The 24,540-nt window shown below is 38.9% G+C and overlaps 1 protein-coding gene across 1 annotated transcript in view; it reads left to right on the top strand.

The window, feature by feature from the left end:
• Positions 1–24,540, top strand: part of LOC127431146 (rap guanine nucleotide exchange factor 1-like) — an 84,071-nt gene that overhangs the window by 10,352 nt on the left and 49,179 nt on the right. The window contains exons 2-3 of the mRNA XM_051681425.1: positions 23,486–23,628; positions 23,738–23,916. Coding sequence (XP_051537385.1) covers positions 23,486–23,628; positions 23,738–23,916 — 322 coding nt within the window. The remainder of the gene's footprint in view (positions 1–23,485; positions 23,629–23,737; positions 23,917–24,540) is intronic.

Below are 24,540 nucleotides of genomic sequence, written 5' to 3'. Positions count from 1 at the left end.
TGAGACGATGGATTCTGGAAGATCTCTAGTTCTCTGAGTTTATTTTTAGATCCCACCACTGGGTTTGATGTGTGAGTCAGACCGGGTCATGGGATCTGACTGATGCTGACTAACCGTGAAATCTGAGTGATGCTTATTTTGATCTTCTGTCAATGAGCTGGATGTAGATGGACAGACTAATGTTTTGGGACTGTTTTTTGTTGTTCTTTGAAGAAAATGTGCTGGTCCTTCCAAAGATCCATGTTTGAAATTGGAATGAGATTGTGGAAAGTATATTTGGGGTTTCAAACTAGTTCTTAAGTCCAGTAACCAAAGCTTTTGTGGGTTCTACATGGGGAATACCAGTCGGAGAACCCAACCTCTTCTAGAGGAGACAGACTTCTTTAATGAAGGGGATCCAGATTATGCAGGTGAGAACAGACCTTCTGAAATGGTTGTTGTCTAATCACTTGTTTCGAAGGTTTTGATTCATCAGGGTTGTAGAGTTTCTTTGAAAGCATTTGGACTTTGTTTTCTTTTTGTGTCATAATGGGAGTATTGCGTAATATAAAGGCAGGGTAGACAGTATATTTAGGCTAACTGCTTTATATTACATGGAAACTAAAAGTGTAACTATGATTGTTTGAGCATTTTGTTTAACTCAAGATAAAGCCTATTTAATAGCCCTTTCATATGTGGAATTTAGAAATCAGTTTTGGCACTGCTGTATGTGTACTTTTGGATTTAATGGTCAATTCAAGTCATTTTTATTTGTATAGCGCTTTACACAACACACATCGTTTCAAAGCAGCTTTACAGAAAATCATGCTTTAACAGAAAATGAAACTGTATTATCTATTAAGTCTTAGAGTGATCATTGTGTAGTTTGGTTAAATATGATTGTAAATTGTGTATAGAAATTAAATAATAATTGTATTTTGAACCCCTGTGAGCAAGCTAAAGGCGACTGTGGTAAGGAACACAAAACTCTATAAGATGTTGGTTAATGAAGAATAATAACCTTGGGAGAAAACAGACTCACTGTGGGGGTCAGTTCCTCTTTGGTTAAACAACATGAATATAATGCCAATATTAGTTATTTATGTGCAGTGCAGGTCATGGTTTAAAATTATTAAATTAAGTAAGTGTTAAGGGTCAGTGTTTAAACAAATATTTCCTAAGAACTGTAAGATTAATGACTAATGTCTTTGAAGTCCATCCTGGATTAACTGCAGAAGTTCACATTGATGCATTGTCCTTTGTTAGTTGGCTGATGAAGGCTTTTGTTGGCAATTAATTGATAGTCTATGTATTCAATTATAAGAGTGTAGTCCATCATTAGACCGAGGTGATGCAGGCAGAGATCAGTGAGGTGCATCACAGTTCAACCAGCAGGTCATTTCGGAGAGGTCTATCCTAAGTCCAAGGTTCAGGCAATGGCATATGAAGTATCTGATGTCTTACAGTTGGAGTTGAATCAGTTCATCCTCTGAAGTCCATCGTAATAGATTGAAGTGATGTCTGGCTGGCACCGGCTGCGTTTAGTCATCATCACTCAGAGACACATAGCAGTGGAGTCCGACACCAAGCAGGAACGGAGCTGGATCTGGCCGGCTCTTGTAACCTTGGGATATGAATCCAGAGGTTGAGACATGGAAACAAATACAATAATATTAGCGTAGATGCCATTCAATATTTGGCAGATTTATAGAGCATGATAAATGTTTCTGGTTCCGGTAGACCTAACTAAAGCAGCCTAATTGTGAGTTGAAGGATAAATTAGGTGTATGCCCAGCTAAATAGATGTGTCTTTAGTCTAGACTTAAACTGAGTGAGTGTGTCTGCATCCCGACCAGTGTTAGGGAGACTATTCCATTGTTTAGGAGCCAAATAGGAAAATGATCTACCTCTAGATTTTGATATTCTAGGAACTATTAACAGGTCAGAATTTTGTGATCGTAGTGAACGTGACAGAATATAGCATGTCAGAAGGTCACTTAAGTACTGTGGAGCTAGACCATTCAAAACTTTGTACGTAGTTAACAAAATTGTAAAATTAATATGAAATTTAACAGGTAGCAAATGTAAGGATGATAGAATGAGGCTAATATGATCATATTTCTTGTTTCTAGTCAGCACTCTGGCTGCTGCATTTTGAACCAATTGAAGTTTATTTATTAAACTTGCAGGACATCCTCCCAGTAATGCATTACAATAATCTAGTCTTGAGGTCATGAACGCATGAATTAGTTTTTCAGCATCAGCAACAGAGAGCATGTGTCGTAACTTAGCAATATTTCTGAGGTGGAGGAATGCTGTTCTACAAACACTGGAAATTTGATTTTCAAAGGACAGATTGGTATCAAATATACCTAATACCCAAGTTCTTCGCTGTAGGAGACGATGTAACAGTCCATCCATCGAGAATCAAATGATATTTTAGTGGGTTAATTTTAGAGTTTTTTTGGTCCAATAATTAGTTGTTCTGTTTTGTTGGAATTGAGTAGAAGGAGATTTCTGGCTATCCAATCTTTGATTTCATTGATACACTCTGCTAATTTGGAGAATTGTGAGATTTTGTTGAGTTTAGAAGAAATATAAAGTTGGGTATCATCGGCATAACAGTGGAAATGTATTCCATGTTTCCTGATAATATCTCCCAGGGGAAGCATATATAAGGACAAAAGCAAAGGCCCTAAAACTGATCCCTGTGGCACTCCATACTTTCATTTGATTTGAACATTCCTCATTTACACAAAGTGGTAGCAGTCTGCTAAATAGGACCTAAACCATGCTAATGCAACTCCATAAATGCCAACATAATTCTCAAGCCTATTCAAGAGAATGTTGTGCTCTATGGTGTCGAAGGCAGCACTAAGATCTAAAAGCACTAGAAAAGAAGTGCAGCCATGATCAGATGATAAGAGCAAGTCATTAGAACTCTGATAAGTGAAGTCTCTGTACTGTGGTGTGGCCTAAATCCTGAATAAATTGTTTATATATATATACTATTTCTCTGTAGAAATGAACATAGTTGGGAGGACACTACCTTTTCTAGTATTTTTGACAAAAATGGGAGATTTGAAATGGGTCTATAATTAGCCAATTTTCCAGGATCAAGCTGTGGCTTCTTAATAAGCGGTTTGATAATTGCCATTTTAAAGTTTCTTGGGATATGTCCTAAGGGTAGTGAGGAGTTAATAATATTAAGAAGAGGTTCTGAGATTACAGGTAATACCTCTTTTAAGAGCTTAGTTGGTATTGGATCTACCATACATGTTGTGGCGCTTGATGTTTCGATAAGTTTTGTTAGCTCTTCCTTACCTAAGACAGCGAAGGATTGAAGCTGCTTGTAAGGAAAATAATGAGATACTGTTTTCTGTGGTACTGTGACAGAGGATTGCATAATTCCAATTTTATTTCTGATGATTTCTATTTTATTAGTAAAGAAATTCATGAAGTCATTACTATTGTGCTGCGACAGAATATCTGGTTCAGTCAAGGCTTTATTCCTGACCAATTTAGCCACAGTAATGAATAAACACCTTGGATGGTTGTGGTTATTTTTTATGAGTTTGCTAAAATATGCTGACCTGGCAGCTTTTAGTGCCTGTCTGTAGCTACAGACACTATCCTTCCATGCACCACAAAATACCTCTAATTTTGTGTTCTTCCACTTGTGCTCCATTTTCTGAGCTGCTCTCTTGAGAGCATGAGTGTGATCATTGTACCATGGTGCGGGGCTTTTTTCTTAAATTTTCTTTTACCGAATGGGGGCGACACTATTAAGAGTGCTAGAGAAGACTGTATTTATATTTTCTGATATTACTTCAAGTTCTAATAGACTTTTTGGCTTACTAATATATGAGGTAAATCTGGAAGATTATTAATGAAGCTATCTTTAGTGGTCGAAAGAATAGTTCTACCTGAACGATCAAGTAGAATTGGATCTTGGACTCTAAAGAACAAACTGATTCTTGTATATTTCTGTCCAATGACATGATTGGTTTAGATTGATCAGGCTTAGTTTTGGACATTCATTTCATCAAGTAACTCAACTCAAGTCCATCAGAGTCGATATTTTAATCCTGAAGGCCGGATTTCTGCACTAACTTCAACTTCAGTTCTATTAGTTACTTTTTGGATTTGGATATACTGGAATTTTTGCCCATTCCCTTACAATAAAATCATATTATTGTACAGTGGTACAGTTATGGTATCAGATTAGGGCTGTCACAATTACTCAATTTAATTCGATTACTCTATTAAAAAAAAATTCTCAATTACAAAATTGCCGAATCGACAAATCAAAAATAAGGCAGTCCACGGACGAGGGTGTGAACACATAACGACAAGAGGTGTCAGCTGTGTGACAGCTCTTCACTTTAGATTTGAAAAACAATGGAGGACCTAAAAACATCCCTTCAGCAATTCAACAGCACTTGAAAAGATGACATCCAGGCTGCGTTTCCCAATAGCATTGTGAGCCAATGTTCTCGGCAATCAACTTAGGCTTGCAGTGCTTTTGGGAAACGCAGCCCTGTTCAACAAATTTGGTTGAATCCAGAAAATCTAAGAAGGTTATTTTCAGCAAATTATCATTTGAGTTCTGTACTGTGTAAATTAAGTACCATTTGAATGTAATGCTATCATTCTCCTCATGTAAATTAGATTTTGTGATGATTGTTTAAAAAAATAGATAGCAGTGCCCCACTTCTGATAAATTTTTCATAGTTTATGGCCATTATTACAGGTAAAACTCAATGTGGGAATATAGAGAACTTTATTTACTGAATAAACCCGCAGGTCTGTCTGTACGCTGTCAGTCAAAGCTCAGCATGAGTGCTGTTAAACCCACAGCTGCACCTCTCACGTCCTACAGGCGCAATATAATACTTTGGCTTACCTGAGGGTGAAATGACTCGATCTCCACATGTGAAATTATTACATTTTTACTCAGTGAGGAACTGAATGTCCAGATCCAGATTTTTTTTATTTATTTTTTTTATCATTTTGGCTGTGTTAATGCCAACGGCATAAATTTTGCCAAGGTGTGTATTTTTTGGGGAATTTTGATATTTCAACCTCAGTTCCTATAATGCATCTATAATACACTGTGTACACAAAATAGTTACACTCAGGTCCTTCAGGACAAAATGTCCACATTGAAACCCATTAAAACCTGTAATATTTGATCCCAGTGCCATTAAAGCATAAAATCCTGAATTCTATGATATTATGCTTTCATTCCAGAGCCCTGGTGTCAAAATTAAATATTTTAATATTTTCCACCAGATGGCGCCATTTTTCTTATGTTTAGCCTATGGAGCAAATAAATGCTTTTTTCATATTTTCTGTTTTCTGTATTATAGAGCACTGCAGGACAACTGAATAAATGATGCAGCTAAAATTGTGTGGGTGTGTTGGTATGGATGTCGGAGTGTGTTTTTTATGTGTGTATTGAGAAGTGTGTGTGTGTGTGTGTGTGTGTGTGTAAAAAAACAACAGTGGCATTATTTAAACAAACTGGCATTTAAAGGGTTAAAATCCTGAAAATGAATGAATATTTGGTAGTTATGATCAGGACTGATGTTGGTTAAAAAAATCTAGGTCAGTGAAAGTAGAAAATAATATTAATATATAATATTTTTATGGCAGTTTTTTGACACAGACATTTTTGTCCTCTAAGGTCCAGATTGTGAGTGTTTGTTTTTTTTGGGTTTTTTTTCAAAAATTTTTTTTAAATCTGACACTGCACAAAAAATAATAATGCATAAAAATCAATGTTGTTGCTAATCATTGACATATCCCAGACTGTGATAATCCCCCCCAAAAAAATTTCCCCGTAGCATTTAGTATATGGAAAATAATTCATTTTTTGTGTTTTTTGTTTCATAAAAAACAACAGTGGCATTATTGAAACAAACTGGCATTTAAAGGGTTAAAATCCTGAAAATGAGTGAATATTTAGTAGTTATGATCAGGATTGATGTTGGTTAAAAAAAATGAACTAATTGAAAGTGGAAAATAATATTAATATATTATATTATGGCAGTTTTTTGACGTGGACATTTTTGTCCTCTAAGGACCTGAGTAACTTTTTTAAATCGATGCTCAAGGGTTAAGGGCCTTTTACACAGTACATGGCAAATGAACATGAGCTTTTGCGATCTACATGTAGCACACGTGCAACAATATCGCAACTGATGCAGCTCAACGCAAGAGTGAAATATATCTTGCGTAAATACTGTGAATATTGTATTCCGTTTCTCATGTAAGTGATAGTTAAAAAGGCTTTTATATGTCTATAAAATAGATTAACCACATATATAACTTATCCTCAATAAACAAGATTGGTGGGTAGACATTGTTTCTGAAAAGATCAAATGTTTTATTTCCATGACATGTTTACCCATATTTGAGTTCTCAACTAAAATGGGTAGATCATGTTGCACTAGTTAAAGAATAAATTAGATATTACATTTAAAAAGTTGGGCAAACCTGAATAAGCCGATCTCTGTCAGCTTGAATTATATACATCTTTTTATATTATAGATCTGCTTTGGGTGTCTGTTGGCTTTAGATAACTGTTTTGTTGATGTTATTCAAAAAATACAGCAAAACTTCATCAAAAAATACATCAAAGCCAAACGTGACTTCACCTCGACAACTTTATGCAATCTGAGTTATTAAATAATATTTCCGATTACTCGATTAATCGTCAGAATAATTGTTAGATTACTCGATTACCAAAATAATCGAGAGTGACAGCTCTATATCAGATGGTTCTACCATGGTACTTATATCATGGTACTTAATGATTGCATGGTGTTTACATGGTACTTTATGCTATATCAAAGAATACCATGGTACTATCACTTTTTGTTACTGTTTCATGTCTGTACAAGCAAACAGATCAATTCCTCTCTCATTTTAATCCACACGCTTCTCCAACAAGCATTGTATTTCTGGAAATACAGAAGCATGTGTTGTGAAATTCCGGGGACATTTCTGCTGTTTCCAGCTGTGTGGCTTTTGTCTAAGTGCTCATTTCATACAGTCAAACTCTGGGTGGATCCAACTGAAAGATCTACATCCAGAGAGAGAAAAAGAGAGTTGTAGAGAAAAATGTCTGGTTCTACTGCAGGAAATGGGATGAGATGTTCGTTAGTGTCAAAGGGGCTTGTGAGGCGTTTTGATAAATCTGTTCTGGCCATTTAAGTATCTGAAATTTAGGTTGGTTAAGGGAACTGATGAGGTATTTTTTGCAGAATAGCCTAACTCCTTTCTGAAATGTGGTTTTGACAAATTGTTATATACTGTCATCAAATCAAATCAAATCACTTTATTGTCACACAGCCATATACACAAGTGCAATGGTGTGTGAAATTCTTGGGTGCAGTTCCGATCAACATAGCAGTCGTGACAGTGATGAGACATATACCAATTTACAATAACATCAAATAAACACAACACAATTTAAACATCTGTTATACATAATTAAACTCGACTTAAAACATCAAATTAACACAACACAATTTAAACATCTGTTATACATAATTACACAACTTAAAACATCAAATTAACACAACACAATTTAAACATCTGTTATACACAATTACACTCAACAATATACAAATAATAACATACACTGTACAGTATACAATATGCTGTTTTTGTTTTTTTTTTGTTTTTGTTTTTTACTATATAGATACTATGTAGATACACATTATTCAATAAAAATTAAAATATATATGAAAAAAGTATATATATAGAATGTACAGTATTGTACTGTATTGACATTCAGGCCGTCGGTTGATAGTCAGTTGTTAAGAGAGACATAATATAATGACAGTAATATAATTTATGACAGTCCGGTGTGAGATAAAAGAGTAATAAAGTGCAGGGCTGATGTATTTTGATCGTGGGAGATCAAGAGTTCAGAAGTCTGATTGCTTGGGGGAAGAAGCTACCATGGAGTCGGCTGGTGCGGGTCCTGATGCTGCGATACCGCCTACCTGATGGTAGCAGTGAGAACAGCCCATGGCTCGGGTGGCTGGAGTCTCTGATGATCCTCCGAGCTTTTTTCACACACCGCCTTGTATATATTTCCTGGAGGGAGGGAAGCTCACCTCCGATGATGTGTTTGGCAGTTCGCACCACCCTTTGCAGTGCTTTGCGGTTGTGGGCAGTGCTATCGCCGTACCAGGCGGAGATACAGCCAGTCAGGATGCTCTCCACAGTGCAGGTGTAGAACCGTGTGAGGATGTGGCGGTTCATTCCAAACTTCCTCAGCCGTCTCAGGAAGAAAAGGCGCTGATGAGCCTTCTTCACAACGACTTCAGTGTGGACGGACCATGTGAGTTCCTCAGTGATGTGGACACCCAGGAATTTGAAGCTGCTGACTCTCTCCACTGGTGCTCCATTGATGGTGATGGGACTGTGTTCTCTGTCTTTTCTCCTGAAGTCCACCACAAGCTCCTTTGTCTTACTGACGTTGAGGGAGAGGTTGTGCTCCTGACACCAGTGTGTCAGAGTGTGCACCTCCTCTCTGTAGGCTGTTTCATCATTGTCAGTGATCAGACCTACCACCGTCGTGTCATCAGCAAACTTAATGATGGCATTGGAGTTATGTGTTGCCACACAGTCATGTGTGTACAGGGAATACAGTAGTGGGCTGAGAACACAGCCCTGCGGGGCTCCAGTGTTGAGGGTCAGTGATGAGGAGATGTTGCTGCCTATTCTAACCACCTGGCGTCTGCTTGACAGGAAGTCCAGGATCCAGCTGCACAGCGAGCTGTTTAAGCCCAGAGCCCGGAGTTTCTCATCTAGCTTGGAGGGCACTATGGTGTTGAATGCTGAGCTGTAGTCTACAAACAGCATTCTCACATAAGTGTTCTTTTTTTCCAGGTGGGAGAGAGCAGTGTGTATTGTAGATGCAATGGCATCATCAGTGGAGCGGTTGTTGCGGTAAGCAAACTGCAGCGGGTCAAGATAGAGTGGTAATACAGAGCAGATGTAATCTCTGATTAGTCTCTCAAAACATTTGCTGATGATGGGGGTCAGAGCAACAGGACGCCAGTCATTTAAACAAGTTATTTTCGATTGTTTTGGAACAGGCACAATGGTGGATGTTTTAAAGCATGTGGGGACTACAGACAAAGAGAGGGAAAGGTTGAAAATGTCCGTAAAAACACCAGCCAGCTGGTTCGCGCACGCTCTGATGACGCGGCCCGGAATGCCGTCTGGACCCGCGGCTTTGCGGATATTCACCCGTCGGAAGGATCGGGTTACATCCGCTACAGAGACGGAGAGTGAACTAACCTCTGTAGCTTCGGCCGTGAGAGCTCTCTCCGCGAGGGCGGTGTTATTTCCCTCGAAACGAGCATAAAAAGTATTTAGCTCATCCGGTAGAGAGGCAGCGGTGTTCATGGCGGAGTTGACTGCTGTATCATAACTGCTGTATCATAAACCTTTTAGTTAACTTGTTTAACTTGACCAATTTTATCATTGAAACATGGACGTAAATGTCTAAGCTTTGCTGTGCCAGCATTTAAAGCCAGCAAGTCTAAAACAGGACCTTCAGAACTGCTGATAGCAGAACTTCAGGTCATATTAAACTGTCTGCAGCCAGATTCTGTGCAACGTAATCCAAACATCTGGGTCCATATTGTGTAATTTTGAAGCATCCTGTCTGTTTTTTGAGTTTGTTAACTTTGTAGGATCAGATGTGTGGAGAGAATGTTGCAGTTTTGCACTAAAAGGGGCAGTGGTGGCTCAGTGGTTAAGGCTCTGGGTTACTGATCAGAAGGTCGGGGGTTCAAGCCCCAGCACCGCCAAGATGCCACTGTTGGGCCCTTGAGCAAGGCCCTTGACCCTATCTGCTCCAGGGGCGCCGTATCATGGCTGACCCTGCACTCTGACCCCAGCCTAGCTGGGATATGTGAAAAAGAAGAATTTCACTGTATATGTGCAAATGTATAATGTGTGATAAATAAAGAAAATTATTATTAAATTATTATTATTATTAAAATAGTGCCTCACAATAGAGCTCCAGATGTAAAAATACCATTCTATATACCCAAATCGATTTTTAGCAGGAATGTATCTTTCAAGACTGAGCTATTATGAGTGCCAAGGTTGTTAAGTGATCTTCTGTAGCCATTTATCAGTTTAATTTCAAGGTAATTTTTTTAGATTGTCTTTATGTGCTGAATTGCTGTTGAAGTACTACACTACCCACAATCCTGAAGTTTGATCCACCAATCAGAGAAGTCACTATACCAGTCTAGCTGCCTATCTAATTTTAGTTACTATAACAGACCTTAGTCAAAACGGGAGAAGAAATGTGAGGTGGGACTCGAATTTATCAGTGTCAGGATGACAGGAGAAGTGTGTGTGTGTGTGTGAGTGAGAGAGAGAGAGAGAGTGTGTTTTTGGTTCAGAGGTGATATAATCCCTGTTCATTTCTCTGATTGCGATGTTGTCACTCATTCCCAGACTGTGTAATGCTCTGTTTACCAAACTGAAACTGTTAAAACGGCATCAGTCCAGATGCACGGTCTGTCTGTGGATGGTACGCTTTTTACATGACGCTTCAACTGTCTCAAAGTTGATTATGTCCAAAAAATTTGTGAAGGTGTCTTGGTTATTTTGTTACCACCAGGTTATGAGTTCATTTGATGTTTTCAAAACATCTCGACAAAGAATTTGACATTGTCCATAGTGCATTGAAATGTCATTTGTCAAAATAGTGCAGTTGCATTATGTGAAAATGCAAATGGAAACTTTGAGTGTAGATGCCCAAAGATGTTATTTGATGTTGTTGCATATTGCTTCATTATGTGTCAGTTCAGTTTTACTGGTAAAGTAAATGCAAAAATTATGATGAGATCCAAACTATTAAATCCCATGGATAAATATTTACTGAGTAATCCATTATTTTGTACAGGGGGGGTCTAAATGACAATTTCCATCTTTGATTTTAGAGCAAAGCAACAGGTAAAAAAATAACCTTAGAAAGGTGGCAACGTCATTATTTTGTTTTTACACAGCGAAAGATAGTTCTGTTACTCAAATCAGTTGACTTCACTGCTTGTTTCATTACATGCCAGTGGTGTGAGACCAAACATGTGAGGACAAAACACTTTTTGGGGGGTTGTTTTTCCACAGTTGGAGTACCTATAACTCCAGGAGTATTAAAGAAATCTTGATATCCTTTATGATTCTGGTTTAGAGCAAAGTTTTCTTTTCTGGTTAAATCTCAGAAATATTGGGCTCTCAGTGTGACATTTTACCCAGTTTCAGGGTGTGTCACATGGTATGAAGCTAGTTTTTCCTTGTTCAACAAAACAATGCTTAGAAGTAGAGGTAGACCGATATATAAGTTTTACCGATTAATCGGTGCCGATAGTTGCTTTTTGGAACTATCATTATCGGCAAAACTCTTTGGCGATAGTTGCTGATAATTTTTTCATCATTTCAAAATAATACCCTGGTGTGCTATAAATCAGTGCTATAAATCAGTTATTAATTATTTGCTTATCGGCCTTTCCCACCACCTTAGTTATCGGTATCTGCAAAATCTACTTTCTGTCAACCTCTAGTCAGAAGTACAACTATTGTTGAGAGTAGAAATGTACCTTTATTTGTTCACATAAAAACAAATGTCAAAATCTCGCTTTTCGGGAGTCCTAAAATACACTATTATTAAAAATAAGCGACATGTGGCTCTTCACTTCTATATCCAGCCTTCCAGATTGATCTCACAGTGAAATCAGACGCCGTAGGATGTCTTATCTTTAGCTGAAATCGGTCTGTGCTTACCGAAATGTGAAACACTGCCCCCAGTGGCCAAATCGGTAAGTGTTGTTTGGCGTATGGTCATGCGTGAGCTCCATTTTTCAAGTGTAATGTCCACAGAGGGGCGCCAAAAGTGAGTTGTGAAGGAAGTTGTTTTCACCTGTACAGTACTGTAATACATTGAAGCATGCATGTTTTATAAACTGAACCCCTAAACCTAACCATCAGTGGATTGAAAATGTATTGTTAGAGGAAAAAAATGCAACCTCCGAATTGCGCTCGTTACTGATTATGCAAAAGTGATTACTACTTTGGTTTACAACAGGATCTGAACCCGGGTCTCCCATGCTGCTGATGCAGTGTGCTACTAGTTGCACCACAGGGTAAGGTAAACACACTGAAGCCAATGCAAAAATGTCTGATGTCGCTTGTCAGTGAGTCGGTATAATGTGGCCAATCCTAGGGTACCGTAACTCTCGGAAACAACATACCGACTTCCCGTGTGATCATGTTGAGCATTCAATATTAATATAATGCATGCGATGAGGGTCCTGGGTAGCTCAGTGGTAAAAGACGCTGGCTACCACCCCTGGAGTTCTCTAGTTCGCTAGTTCGTATCCCAGGGCATGCTGAGTGACTCCAGCCAGGTCTCCTAAGCAACCAAATTGGCCCGGTTGCTAGGGAGGGTAGAGTCACATGGGGTAAACCTCCTTGTGGTCGCTATAATGTGGTTCGTTCTCGGTGGGGCGCGTTGTGAGTTGAGCATGGATGCCGCGGTGGATGGCGTGAAGCCTCCACACGTGCTATGTCTCTGTGGCAACGCGCTCAACAAGCCACGTGATAAGATGCGCGGGTTGGGGGTCTCAGACGCGGAGGCGCCTGATTGAGGCGAGTCACTATGTGACCACGAGGAAGTGGGGAAAAAAAAATGCATGCAATGTTGCCTTAGAATTTATAAAAAAATGATGTTGTCCTTTGTATCAGGAGTGCCCCCACGACGCCTTAAAATGCTGCCGACAGAGGCAGCTCACTAGGTTTTGGAACAGAGCGACTCTAATGTTCCTTCCCAGGCCAGTTTAGTGTTCTGGATTTGTTGTAGTCTGAGCAAACACAGGTTTATTTCAGCTGACACTCGTCAATCACATGTGTCACTTTGCTTATGTCACCACAGCGACAGAGTCAGAGGGGTGTGTGGGTGTTAGTGTGTAAAGCAGATGGGCAGAAATAGACCAGGACCACAGTGTGGGTTTGTGACTGTGTCTCATAAGAGAGACAGAATTATATCCTAAATCTAAAGCCTACACACACAAACACACATTTTTAAATCCGGTTAGTAAGTGTGTTCAAATTACTCATCTCTATGCTCTCCTCTGTCCTACAGCTGATGACACACTCATGTTTTTCACTTGAGTACGTTTCTTTATATCACGTCTGCTCCAGTTACCATCTTCAACTTCTCTCTCTCTCTCTCTCTCTCTCGCTTTTTCTGCGAGGAGCAAAACAAGAACTATAATTGTTTTGCCCTTAGAGGGATAGTTTACCCTAAAATTATGCTTCTGTCATCATTTACTCACCCTCATGTCGAACACAAAATAAGTTTAGCAGAATGTTCATGCCACTCTTTTCTTTACATTGAAAGTGAGTGGGGACGGATGCTGTTGAGCTCCAAAGAAAGCACCATAAGTGTCCCATACATGCGCCTTATTATAAATCATCTGAAGCAGAGATCTTGCTATAGGAGCTCCTGCGATATCAATATCACATTAAATATATAAAGCATTCCATTGTTATACTGAATAATGATATGGTAACAACATTGAATGTTTGAAAGAATGTTTGTTTAGTTTGGATAAAGGGATGGAATCATAGGGAATTTAATCATTCCGGTTCCGATTCCGCTTATTGATTCCTGTTTCTTAACAGTTCCATTAATGATTCTTACAACACAATGTTATATCAACAACGGAACCATTCATGACTTGTAGTTCATTAAGTTTTTGTTTCACTTAAAAACTGGCTGATAAAAGTCATTCGTTTGTTAGGAAGCGCTGTATTTTTTGCTGTGTAGATCCAAAACCAACTCAAAGGAGTCATTTTTCGGCAGATTATACTTGTCAGATTGTATGTTTCTCGCTGTAGATTCAAAAGAACCAGTTTGTAAGAGTCATTCATTTGGTAATCAGGCTTCAGTGGTCACGCTGTATGTTTCGTGCTGTAGATTCAAAAGAGCCGGTTCATAAGAGTCATTCATTTGGGAATCAGGCTTCAGTGGTCACGCTGTATGTTTCGCGCAGTAGATTGAAAAGAATCGACTCGTTAGAGTCATTCATTTGGTAATCAGGCTTCAGTGGTCACGCTGTATGTTTCGCGCTGTAGATTCAAAAGAGCCGGCTCATAAGAGTCATTCATTTGGGAATCAGGCTTTAGTGGTTGCATTGTACGTTTCTCGCTGTAGATTCAAAAGAACCGGCTCATAAGAGTCATTCATTTGGGAATCAGGCTTCAGTGGTTGCATTGTACGTTTCTCACTGTAGATTCAAAAGAACCGGCTCATAAGAGTCATTCATTTGGGAATCAGGCTTTAGTGGTTGCATTGTACGTTTCTCGCTGTAGATTCAAAAGAACCGGCTCATAAGAGTCATTCATTTGGGAATCAGGCTTCAGTGGTCACGCTGTATGTTTCGCGCAGTAGATTGAAAAGAATCGACTCGTTAGAGTCATTCATTTGGTAATCAGGCTTCAGTGGTCATGCTGTATGTTTCGCGCTGTAGATTCAAAAGAGCCGGCTCATAAGAGTCATTCATTTGGGAATCAGGCTTTAGTGGTTGCACTGTACATTTCTCGCTGTAGATTCAAAAGAATCGGCTCATAAGAGTCATTCATTTGGGAATCAGGCTTCAGTGGTCACGCTGTATGTTTCGCGCTGTAGATTGAAAAGAATCGACTCGTTAGAGTCATTCATTTGGGAATCAGGCTTCAGTGGTCACGCTGTATGTTTCGCGCTGTAGATTCAAAAGAACCGGCTCATAAGAGTCATTCATTTGGGAATCAGGTTTCAGTGGTTGCATTGTACGTTTCTCGCTGTAGATTCAAAAGAACCAGTTTGTAAGAGTCATTCATTTGGGAATCAGGTTTCAGTGGTCATGCTGTATGTTTCTCGCTGTAGATTCAAAGGAACCGGCTCATAAGAGTCATTCATTTGGGAATCAGGCTTCAGTGGTCACGCTGTATGTTTCACGCTGTAGATTCAAAAGAATCGACTCGTTAGAGTCATTCATTTGGTAATCAGGCTTCAGTGGTCACGCTGTATGTTTCGCGCAGTAGATTGAAAAGAATCGACTCGTTAGAGTCATTCATTTGGTAATCAGGCTTCAGTGGTCATGCTGTATGTTTCTCACTGTAGATTCAAAGGAACCGGCTCATAAGAGTCATTCATTTGGGAATCAGGCTTCAGTGGTCACGCTGTATGTTTCACGCTGTAGATTCAAAAGAATCGACTCGTTAGAGTCATTCATTTGGTAATCAGGCTTCAGTGGTCACGCTGTATGTTTCGCGCAGTAGATTGAAAAGAATCGACTCGTTAGAGTCATTCATTTGGTAATCAGGCTTCAGTGGTCATGCTGTATGTTTCGCGCTGTAGATTCAAAAGAGCCGGCTCATAAGAGTCATTCATTTGGGAATCAGGCTTTAGTGGTTGCACTGTACGTTTCTCGCTGTAGATTCAAAAGAATCGGCTCATAAGAGTCATTCATTTGGGAATCAGGCTTCAGTGGTCACGCTGTATGTTTCGCGCTGTAGATTGAAAAGAATCGACTCGTTAGAGTCATTCATTTGGGAATCAGGCTTCAGTGGTCACGCTGTATGTTTCGCGCTGTAGATTCAAAAGAACCGGCTCATAAGAGTCATTCATTTGGGAATCAGGTTTCAGTGGTTGCATTGTACGTTTCTCGCTGTAGATTCAAAAGAACCAGTTTGTAAGAGTCATTCATTTGGGAATCAGGTTTCAGTGGTCATGCTGTATGTTTCTCGCTGTAGATTCAAAGGAACCGGCTCATAAGAGTCATTCATTTGGGAATCAGGCTTCAGTGGTCACGCTGTATGTTTCACGCTGTAGATTCAAAAGAATCGACTCGTTAGAGTCATTCATTTGGGAATCAGGCTTCAGTGGTCATGCTGTATGTTTCATGTTTTAGATAAAAAATAATTGGTTGGTTATGTTGGTAAATGTACCATGACTCAATGGTTCGGAGATCAGTGCTCTCTGTTGTAAAGAGGATGGGCAGCACAGGAAGTGCTGGAACACAGTGGAGCCAGACAGGAAGTTGATAGGTAGGCTGAGACCAAAGCAGGAAGCAGTGGTCCTGACCTACAGGTGATGGAAGTGTGTGTGCTCACTTATGTGTGTGTGTACTTTCATGCTTGCATACTGAATCAGACCTTGAAAGGGTAGTCAGAGAATGCAATCCACTCTGATGGGGCCATTGGACAGGAAATGATGCACAGGATCGGCGGTGCCACCTTTGCTGAATTTCTCTTTCTTACAACTGCCCTTCTGTTTAGATGCACGTGTATGTGAGCGTGTGCTCATTAGTTCCTCTAATGGATATGGTTAGAGGCCATAGTTACACCAGCGTGTATCTGATGTCTCCCTCTATTTTTCCATCAATCAATGTTATCGGCATTCCATTAACGCCACTCTCTCGAATGGACCATGTGCTATAGTTGAACATTCAGAGCAGTTCATTAGCATTTGCCATGGCAACTGTGTACATCATTAGGGTAAGCCTTGCTGCTTTTACAGAAGTACAAATCCCATAAATTCTCTGCATAGTCGAATTGGTTTTTAACGATAACTTATAAACCTTTGAAGAGAGACCTACCTTTAGCTCCAAAGGTTGCTAATTGATGTTAAATGCTTCTGTTGAAGCTATCGGTCTCTGTTGTTTCATTCTTGTTTATTACTGTTCAGGAACTACACTACCCATGATCCTGAAGCGAACAATCCACGCATCATAGAGTCGCGGCAAACAAAGAGTGGAAAAAAGCTCTGCAGCTACCGCTCACTCCCATGATGCACTGTGAATGATGCAATCGAGTCGCTCTCCATACACTTTCAAATTGCTTGTATATCTGCAAATATGTAAATATGTTGCAATGAAATCAAAATATGTTGATTCTATACATATAATCAACAACTTGAAATCAGTAGTTTTATATATTTCCATCATTTGCAATGCTTCATGGAATTGTAGTTTGTTCCCTCATGAAAGATGTTCAGGACACAGTTTTGTACCAGTCTTGTAATTTTGTGCGATTTTCAAACACTTTTTTTCCCCCTGAAATTCAGAGTTTTGGTTTATGGCTTAGAACTCTTTTATGAAGGATTTTATAAAGGCTTATGGAAGAAATTAATGGGAAAAATAATACTTATGTAACCAAGACTGCTGAAAAAGTGGGCGGGCACTTCTGCGCTCTATCCATACTGTATACTTTTTTATTTTTGTTTTATTCATTTATTAATTTTTTCAAAAATAGTAGCTTTTATGCCATTCCAAACACTCTGTGTGGGTGTGTTTATTCTAATGGTTATGTAGAGAGGATGCTAGGTAAACAATGATAGGTGTGCTGAATCATAAATGTTTTGACTTTAACTTTGAATGACCCACATTCATTCTATGTATTGTATAGTAGACATTTAATTGATTTGATTGGTGAGTGCTGGTCAAATCATTTTTATTTGTATAGCGCTTTTCACAACGCACATCTTTTCAAAGCAGCTTTACAGGAAATCATACATTAACAGAAAATGAAACTGTAATATCTATAAAGTCTTAGAGTCATCATTACGTAGTTTGATTAAATATGATTGTAAATTTTGTTTAGAAATTAAATAATAATTGTATTTAGAACCCCAGTGAGCAAGCCGAAGGTGACTGTGGTAAGGAACAAAAACCTCTATAAGATGTTGGTTAATAGAGAAAAATAACCTTTTTCTCCATTATGGAGAAATCAGACTCACTGTGGGGGTCAGTTCCTCTTTGGCTAAACAACATGAATATAATGCCAATATTAGTTATTTGTGTGCATTGCAGGTCATGGTTTAAAATAAGTAAATTAAGTAAGTGTTAAGGGCCAGTGTTTAAACAAAGATTTCCTAAGAACTATAAGATTAATGACTAATATCTTTGAAGTCCATCCTGGATTAACTGCAGAAGTTCACATAGATGCATTGTCCTTTGTTAATTGGCTGATGAAGGCTTTTGTTGGCAATTAATTGATAGTCTAAGTATACTATTTTAAGAGTGTAGACAAAGGTGATGCAGGCAGAGATTAATGAGGTGCATCGCAGTTCAACTAGCAGGTCATTTCGGTGAGGTCTATCTTAAGTCCAAGGTTCAGGCAGTGGCATATGAAGTATCTGATGTCTTACAATTGGAGTTGCATCAGTTCATCCTCTGAAGTCAAAAGACTGAAGTGATGTCTGGCTGGCATCGGCTGTAGTTTGTCATCATCTTTCAGCGACACCAAGCAGGAATGGAGCTGTATCCGGAAGGGTCTGGTAACCTCGGGATATGAATCACAAGGTTGAGACATGGAAACAAAAAAATGTATGTTAGCGTAGATGCCATTCAGTTTATGCAGAGTTATAGAGCATGATAAATATTTCTGGCAGCTGCATTTTGAACCAATTGAAGTTTATTTATTGAACTTGCTGGACAACAGAGAGCATGTGTCGTAATTTAGCAATATTTCTGAGGTGGAAGAATGCTGTTCTACGAACATGGAAATTTGATTTTCAAAGGACAGATCGGTATCAAATATACCTAATACCTAAGTTCTTTGCTGTAGGAGACGATGTAACAGTCTATCCATCGAGAATCAAATTATATTTTAGCTGCTTAATTTTAGAGGTTTTTGGTCCAATAATTAGTACCTCTGTTTTGTTGGAATTGAGTAGAAGGAGATTTCTGGCCATCCAATCTTTGATTTCATTGATACACGCTGCTAATTTGGAGAATTTTGAATTTTCGTTGGGTTTAGAAGAAATGTAAAGTTGGGTATCATCGGAATAACAGTGGAAATATATTCCACGATTCCTGATAATTTCTCCAAGGGGAAGCATATATAAAGAGAAAAGCAGAGGCCCTAAAACTGACCCTTGTGGCACTCCATACTTAACTTTTGTTTTGGTAACTTTTGGGAGCGGTCTGATAAATAGGACCTAAACCATGCTAATGCAAGTCCGCAAATGCCAACATAATTCTCAAGCCTATTCAAGAGAATGTCGTGATCTGTCGTGTCGAAGGTAGCACTAAGATCTAAAAGCACTAGAAGAGAAATGCAGCTGCGATCAGATGATAAGAGCAAGTCATTTGTAACTGATAAGTGAAGTCTCTGTACTGTGGTGGGGCTTAAATCCTGACTGAAATTCTTCATATATTTCATTTCTCTGTAGAAATGAACATAGTTGGGAGGACACTACCTTTTCTAGTATTTTCGACATAAACAGGAGATTTGAAATCGGTCTATAATTAGCCAATTCTCCAGGATCAAGCTGTGGCTTAAGCGGTTTGATAACTGCCATTTTAAAGTTTCTTGGGACATGTCCTAAGGATAGTGAGGAGTTAATAATATTAAGAAGAGGTTCTGAGATTACAGGGAATACCTCTTTTAAGGGCTTAGTTGGTATTGGATCTAACATACATGTTGTGGCTTTTGATGTTTCGATAAGTTTTGTTAGTTCTTCATGACCTATGACAGCAAAGGATTGAAGCTGCTTGTGAGGAAAATTATGAGATACTGTTTTCTGTGGTACTGTGACAGTATATCTGGTGTGTGTAGTATGGATCTGTAATATGGATTTTAGCGCTGGTTACATTTATAGAACTACATTACCCACGCTTCACTGCGCCCACCATGCATGCACGTGTGTGTGTGAGGGTAATTAAGAGTGTGGTATGTGTGTGTATTAGAGCAGAATGGCTCCACCCATGTTAGTTACAATACGACTTTTCCGTTTCACCCAAAGGCATTGTTCTGTGCACGCTCGAAACGGAAAGGCAGAGACCCTTTGTGCAACAATGGCTGTCAACATACAGACCTAAACTCACATAAACACACACATAAACACACTCACCTGTCATTTCCTGCATTTTTATCACCCAAAGTCACACACACTGCTGTCTAGCATTTTTCAGGGGTCAAGAGTTCAACTGTGTTACTGACACTCACATACTAAATACTCACTTTTTATACACACACTTACACTTTTTAAAGGAGCCATATATTACACTTTTCTGGCAATTATGTTTTTTCTTGAAATCTATTGGTCAGATATATATGGTCAAATTTGTGTTTTTTACACAAATACGCAAACACAGGCATGAGTGCTTGACCAGTGCTTTGCATTAAATATCAGTTGAATTATAGATATCTATAAATCAATTTGCACTACTTTAAATGCTAATTCTTGATATTGGGAATGCAATTACAAAGAGTAAAAATCAAATGTTTTGATATCGTTAATTAGGTTTGGACTAGTAACAATGCTAATTCTTGATGTGAAAATGATGTAATTACTCATGGAAATACCCATTCTTAATAACAAAAAATTGAATTTCAACTAGGGGGAAAACATAATTAATGCAAACTGTAACTTCCTTTTCACTAGATATCTAGATATCTGAATTTCTTTCTTCTTGAATTGTATTTCTTACTAGTTGTAGTTCCAAATACACATCAGCTATACATCTTGCTAGTAAAAATGATAATTTTTTAAATCAGTATCATTGCATTGTTATAAGTGCAAGTTTCTATTCCTGATATCAACAGTTAAAATTTCAACTGTATCTTTATATCTATAAATGTATTTCATCATGTTAGATTTGTTATTTCAGATATCTAGAAATGGATTTCAGATATGAATATATTGAAGAGTAATTAAAAGTATCTTAAAATCAGGGTTCCCACACGTCCTGGAAATCCTGGAATTTTGCAATGCAGTTTTCCAGTCATGGATAATTAGAAAAATACCTAAGGGTGTGTTCACACTTGGCAGGTTTGATTCGATTAAAATGAACTCTGGTGTGATTGCTCTGTTAGTGCGGTTCATTTGAACAAGTGTGAACGCTGCCATCCGAACCTTGGTGTGCACCAAACAAGCGGACCGAGACCCCCTGAATAGTGGGTCTTGGTCTGCTTCCAAACGAACTCTGGTAAGGTTCGATTGATATATGAACGCAGCATGGACCAAAGACGTCTAAACGGACCAATAACAGGAAGTAATTTGCCTAATACTGACCTCAAGCATACCTGGTTCTTCTCATCATAGGAGCTATGTTGCCCATTACAGTTCGGTACAGGCGTCTGAACCGCCGTCAGCCGTCCTTGCAGCATATCTTCGTTTGTGTGTGCAACGGAGGAATTCCTGGCGCTGTTTTGACTCCTTTACACATTTTATTAGCTCTTCCTTTGTTCTCAGCTGGTAAAAATACCACCATATATACATATATAAATCCAACGAGCGCATTTCGCTCATTGCGTTTTGGATGTTCGGCAAGTTCCGTCGCAAAATAAACATCATAAAAGCTGTCCAATTTTTGTATCGTTAGGTTCTGTGTTAAAAATGCCAGTGTGAACGCTAAGCGAACCAGAACTAAATGTATCATTTTCTTTTTTGGTCCGGACCAAGAGAAACAAGAGAACCGAACTACAAGTGTGAACACACCCTAAATGTCCTGGAAAATAATTATTTGAGTTGGAAAATATTTGAGTACAATACAACTGTTTGACTGTGTTGCTCACGCAGTCAAACGGATCGGAACTCAGAATAGGAGTCAAATACACATTCATATCGTTTTGTCACTGCCTGCAGCTGCACATTGTGAAACAACGTCAATGGTAAACTGTCATGAATGAATCCCTGTCACATACTTTCTCATGTGCTTTCATCTCTGCTTTGCTCTGACAGAATAGTTTAGGTATTGTTAATACAAAATACGATATTTTTGTTCCAGCATTGCTGTTGTGTTAACCACAAAAATATTTAAGTGGTGATCCGACCTTCACACCTCCGGATATGAATTCATTTTCAATAATGCAATGATCATAGTCTACTTATACAGCGGTTACCACATCTAGTATGTGGAAAACATGGACGGAATCACAGTATAAAAAATGGTATTAGCTGTTAAATGCAAAATGTCATGGAATGTGATATTAAGACGAAAATGAATGTTTGAATGCACAATCAAATTAGAATTGTGGTATGTCCTTGTGTGATAATAAAACTGCCATATTCTTTGATTTAATTGAATAAAAATATAATCAGAAGTGATGTGCGCTTCAAATTGAATGTGTGAAGCCGGCCGCTCACACTGAAAACACCTTATGATCATCACGCGCACTCTTGTGTGTGTGTGACATGACAGAGAGCAGAGCACTCTGAAGTTCACAGCCCATACAGACTATGTATTTATTTAATTAAATCTCTGCTTTATGGTAATTAATAAGCACACTGGGCCACGTAGCGATCTAATAGGAGATGGCACTTGTTAGTGAGTCGGCATAATGTGGCCGATCCTAGGGTACTGGAATTATCGGAAACAACATGCCGACTTCCCGTATGATCGTGTTAGCATAGAGTGTTTCTGTCGTAATGTTAGTCAATATTTCTTGCACCTAATGTAATTTTGTTTTCTGCACTCTGCAATTGTTACCTTACCTTTAAAGGACAAAGTTCCCCTGGAGTTCGCTAGTTTGAATCCCAGGGCGTGCTGAGTGACTCCAGCCAGGTCTCCTAAGCAACCAAATTGGCCCGGTTGCTAGGGAGGGTAGAGTCACATGGGGTAACCTCCTCGTGGTCGCTATAATGTGGTTCGTTCTCGGTGGGGCGCGTGGTGAGTTGAGCGTGGATGCCGCGGTGGATGGCGTGAAGCCTCCACACGCGCTATGTCTCCGTGGTGATGCGCTCACAAGATGCGCGAGTTGATGGTCTCAGACGCGGAGGCAGCTGGGATTTGTCCTCCGCCACCCGGACTGAGGCGAATCACTACATGACCACGAGGACTTAAAAGCACATTGGGAATTGGGTATTCCAAATAAAAAAAAATGTTTTTTAAAAAAGGACAAAGTTTACTTCAGTTTTCTGTGTGACTCGCTCACAGTGCGTTTGACGCAAAGTACTCGTGGACTGTCCGTATGCAGCTTAGTTTTTCTAGACATGTAAATATGACAGTACAGTCTCTCGCTATCTCACTCCCTCTGTCTCCTTGTAATTATGACCCATAAAATTCCAATTATGATAAAACCCCTCTGACGGAGCTTGTAGTTTGTGTGTAATTGCCTCTGGGAGTGCATCTGTTTGGAGATATTTATCACCAGCAAGGGCTTGTTTATTTGTATAGTTGAATTGTGTTGATTATATAAAATGACACCAATCAGGGCTGTAAATAATGCTCCTTTCCTCTTTCAATGACAGATCATCCCTGTGAGCATATCTGGCATCTCCCTGATAACCAAAACACTGCTGGGTGTATGTGGACCCAAAGTCTTGACTAAATTGTCATGGGTTTTTTGGTTAGAGGGTTTTTTTTTGTAAACTTTGCGATTATACTGTAGTAATGTTTTTATCCTTTTCCTACTTTTACTCCTGTCTCGATGACTTTTCTTCTGAACTCATCCCTCTTTTTGTGTTGTTTTCCAGAATCTCAGAAGTCTCACCTCTCCTCTTTCACGATGAAATTGATGAAATTTCATTCGCCAAAGATAAAACGAACTCCATCTAAGAAAAGCAAACAACTGCAGCCGGAGCCTGCGGTGAAAACACCAGAGAAACCCGTCAACAAGGTACTTTAGACTTCTCTACAAATGCACATTTAACTGTACAGTAACAGATGCTCTATATTTGTAAACATTAACTCTACTCTCTCTAATTAATATTCATGTCTTTGAGCAGAAGGTGAGCCGATTGGAGGAGCAGGAGAAGGAAGTGGTGAGTGCTCTGCGTTACTTCAAGACGATTGTGGACAAGATGAGCATCGATTCCAAAGTCCTCCAGATGCTTCCCGGATCAGCCAGTAAAGTTCTGGAGGCCATACTGCCTCTGATGCAGGTGGAGGCTCGGATACAGCACAGGTGAGTGTTGAGGAGTGTTCGTGGATTCTAACAACACCAAAGTCATGGTTTCGATTCCCAGTGGAGTCGTTGACAAATAAATCTGTCTGAGATGATAAACGTAAAAAAATCTTTTAAAAATTTAGTTTAACCTCATTAACTCCAAAGGGGGGGCGCTATACCGCGAAAAAAGTTTACACTAAAACGTTAAAGTGTCCGTATGCACAAGTCTGGCATATGAGGTATCACTTGAAAGCTTAGAATCTGACCTCTTCAGAGATATCCATCATGTCTGCATTTGTTACATAAAATAACAAAATAAGGCCTCAAACATTCATGTTGAAAGTTAGCGCCCCCTAGAGGTAATGCGGTAGAAATATTTATATAAAAATAAAAGTCCTTCACATAGCACCAAAATGGAGAAGTCATATAACAAATGAAAGCTCTCATTCTTAGGAATGTAACTGTATAGTTATTGTTGTTGCCCTAGTACTACAGTTAGAAATATTTTCAAAAGAATCATAAAGTGAAATATGATTTCTGTAAGTCATCAAATACAGATGTCTCGTTTATGCTCCAATAACTGCTGCTGTAAGTTCCAAATAGCCCAAAATTATGATCTGATTTTACCTTTCAGATATGAAT

This window comes from Myxocyprinus asiaticus, chromosome 40 (genome assembly GCF_019703515.2).
Source record: "Myxocyprinus asiaticus isolate MX2 ecotype Aquarium Trade chromosome 40, UBuf_Myxa_2, whole genome shotgun sequence".
Lineage (NCBI taxonomy): Eukaryota > Metazoa > Chordata > Actinopteri > Cypriniformes > Catostomidae > Myxocyprinus > Myxocyprinus asiaticus.
Note: the sequence above shows the minus strand (reverse complement) of the source record. Positions and strands in the feature narration are given on the sequence as shown.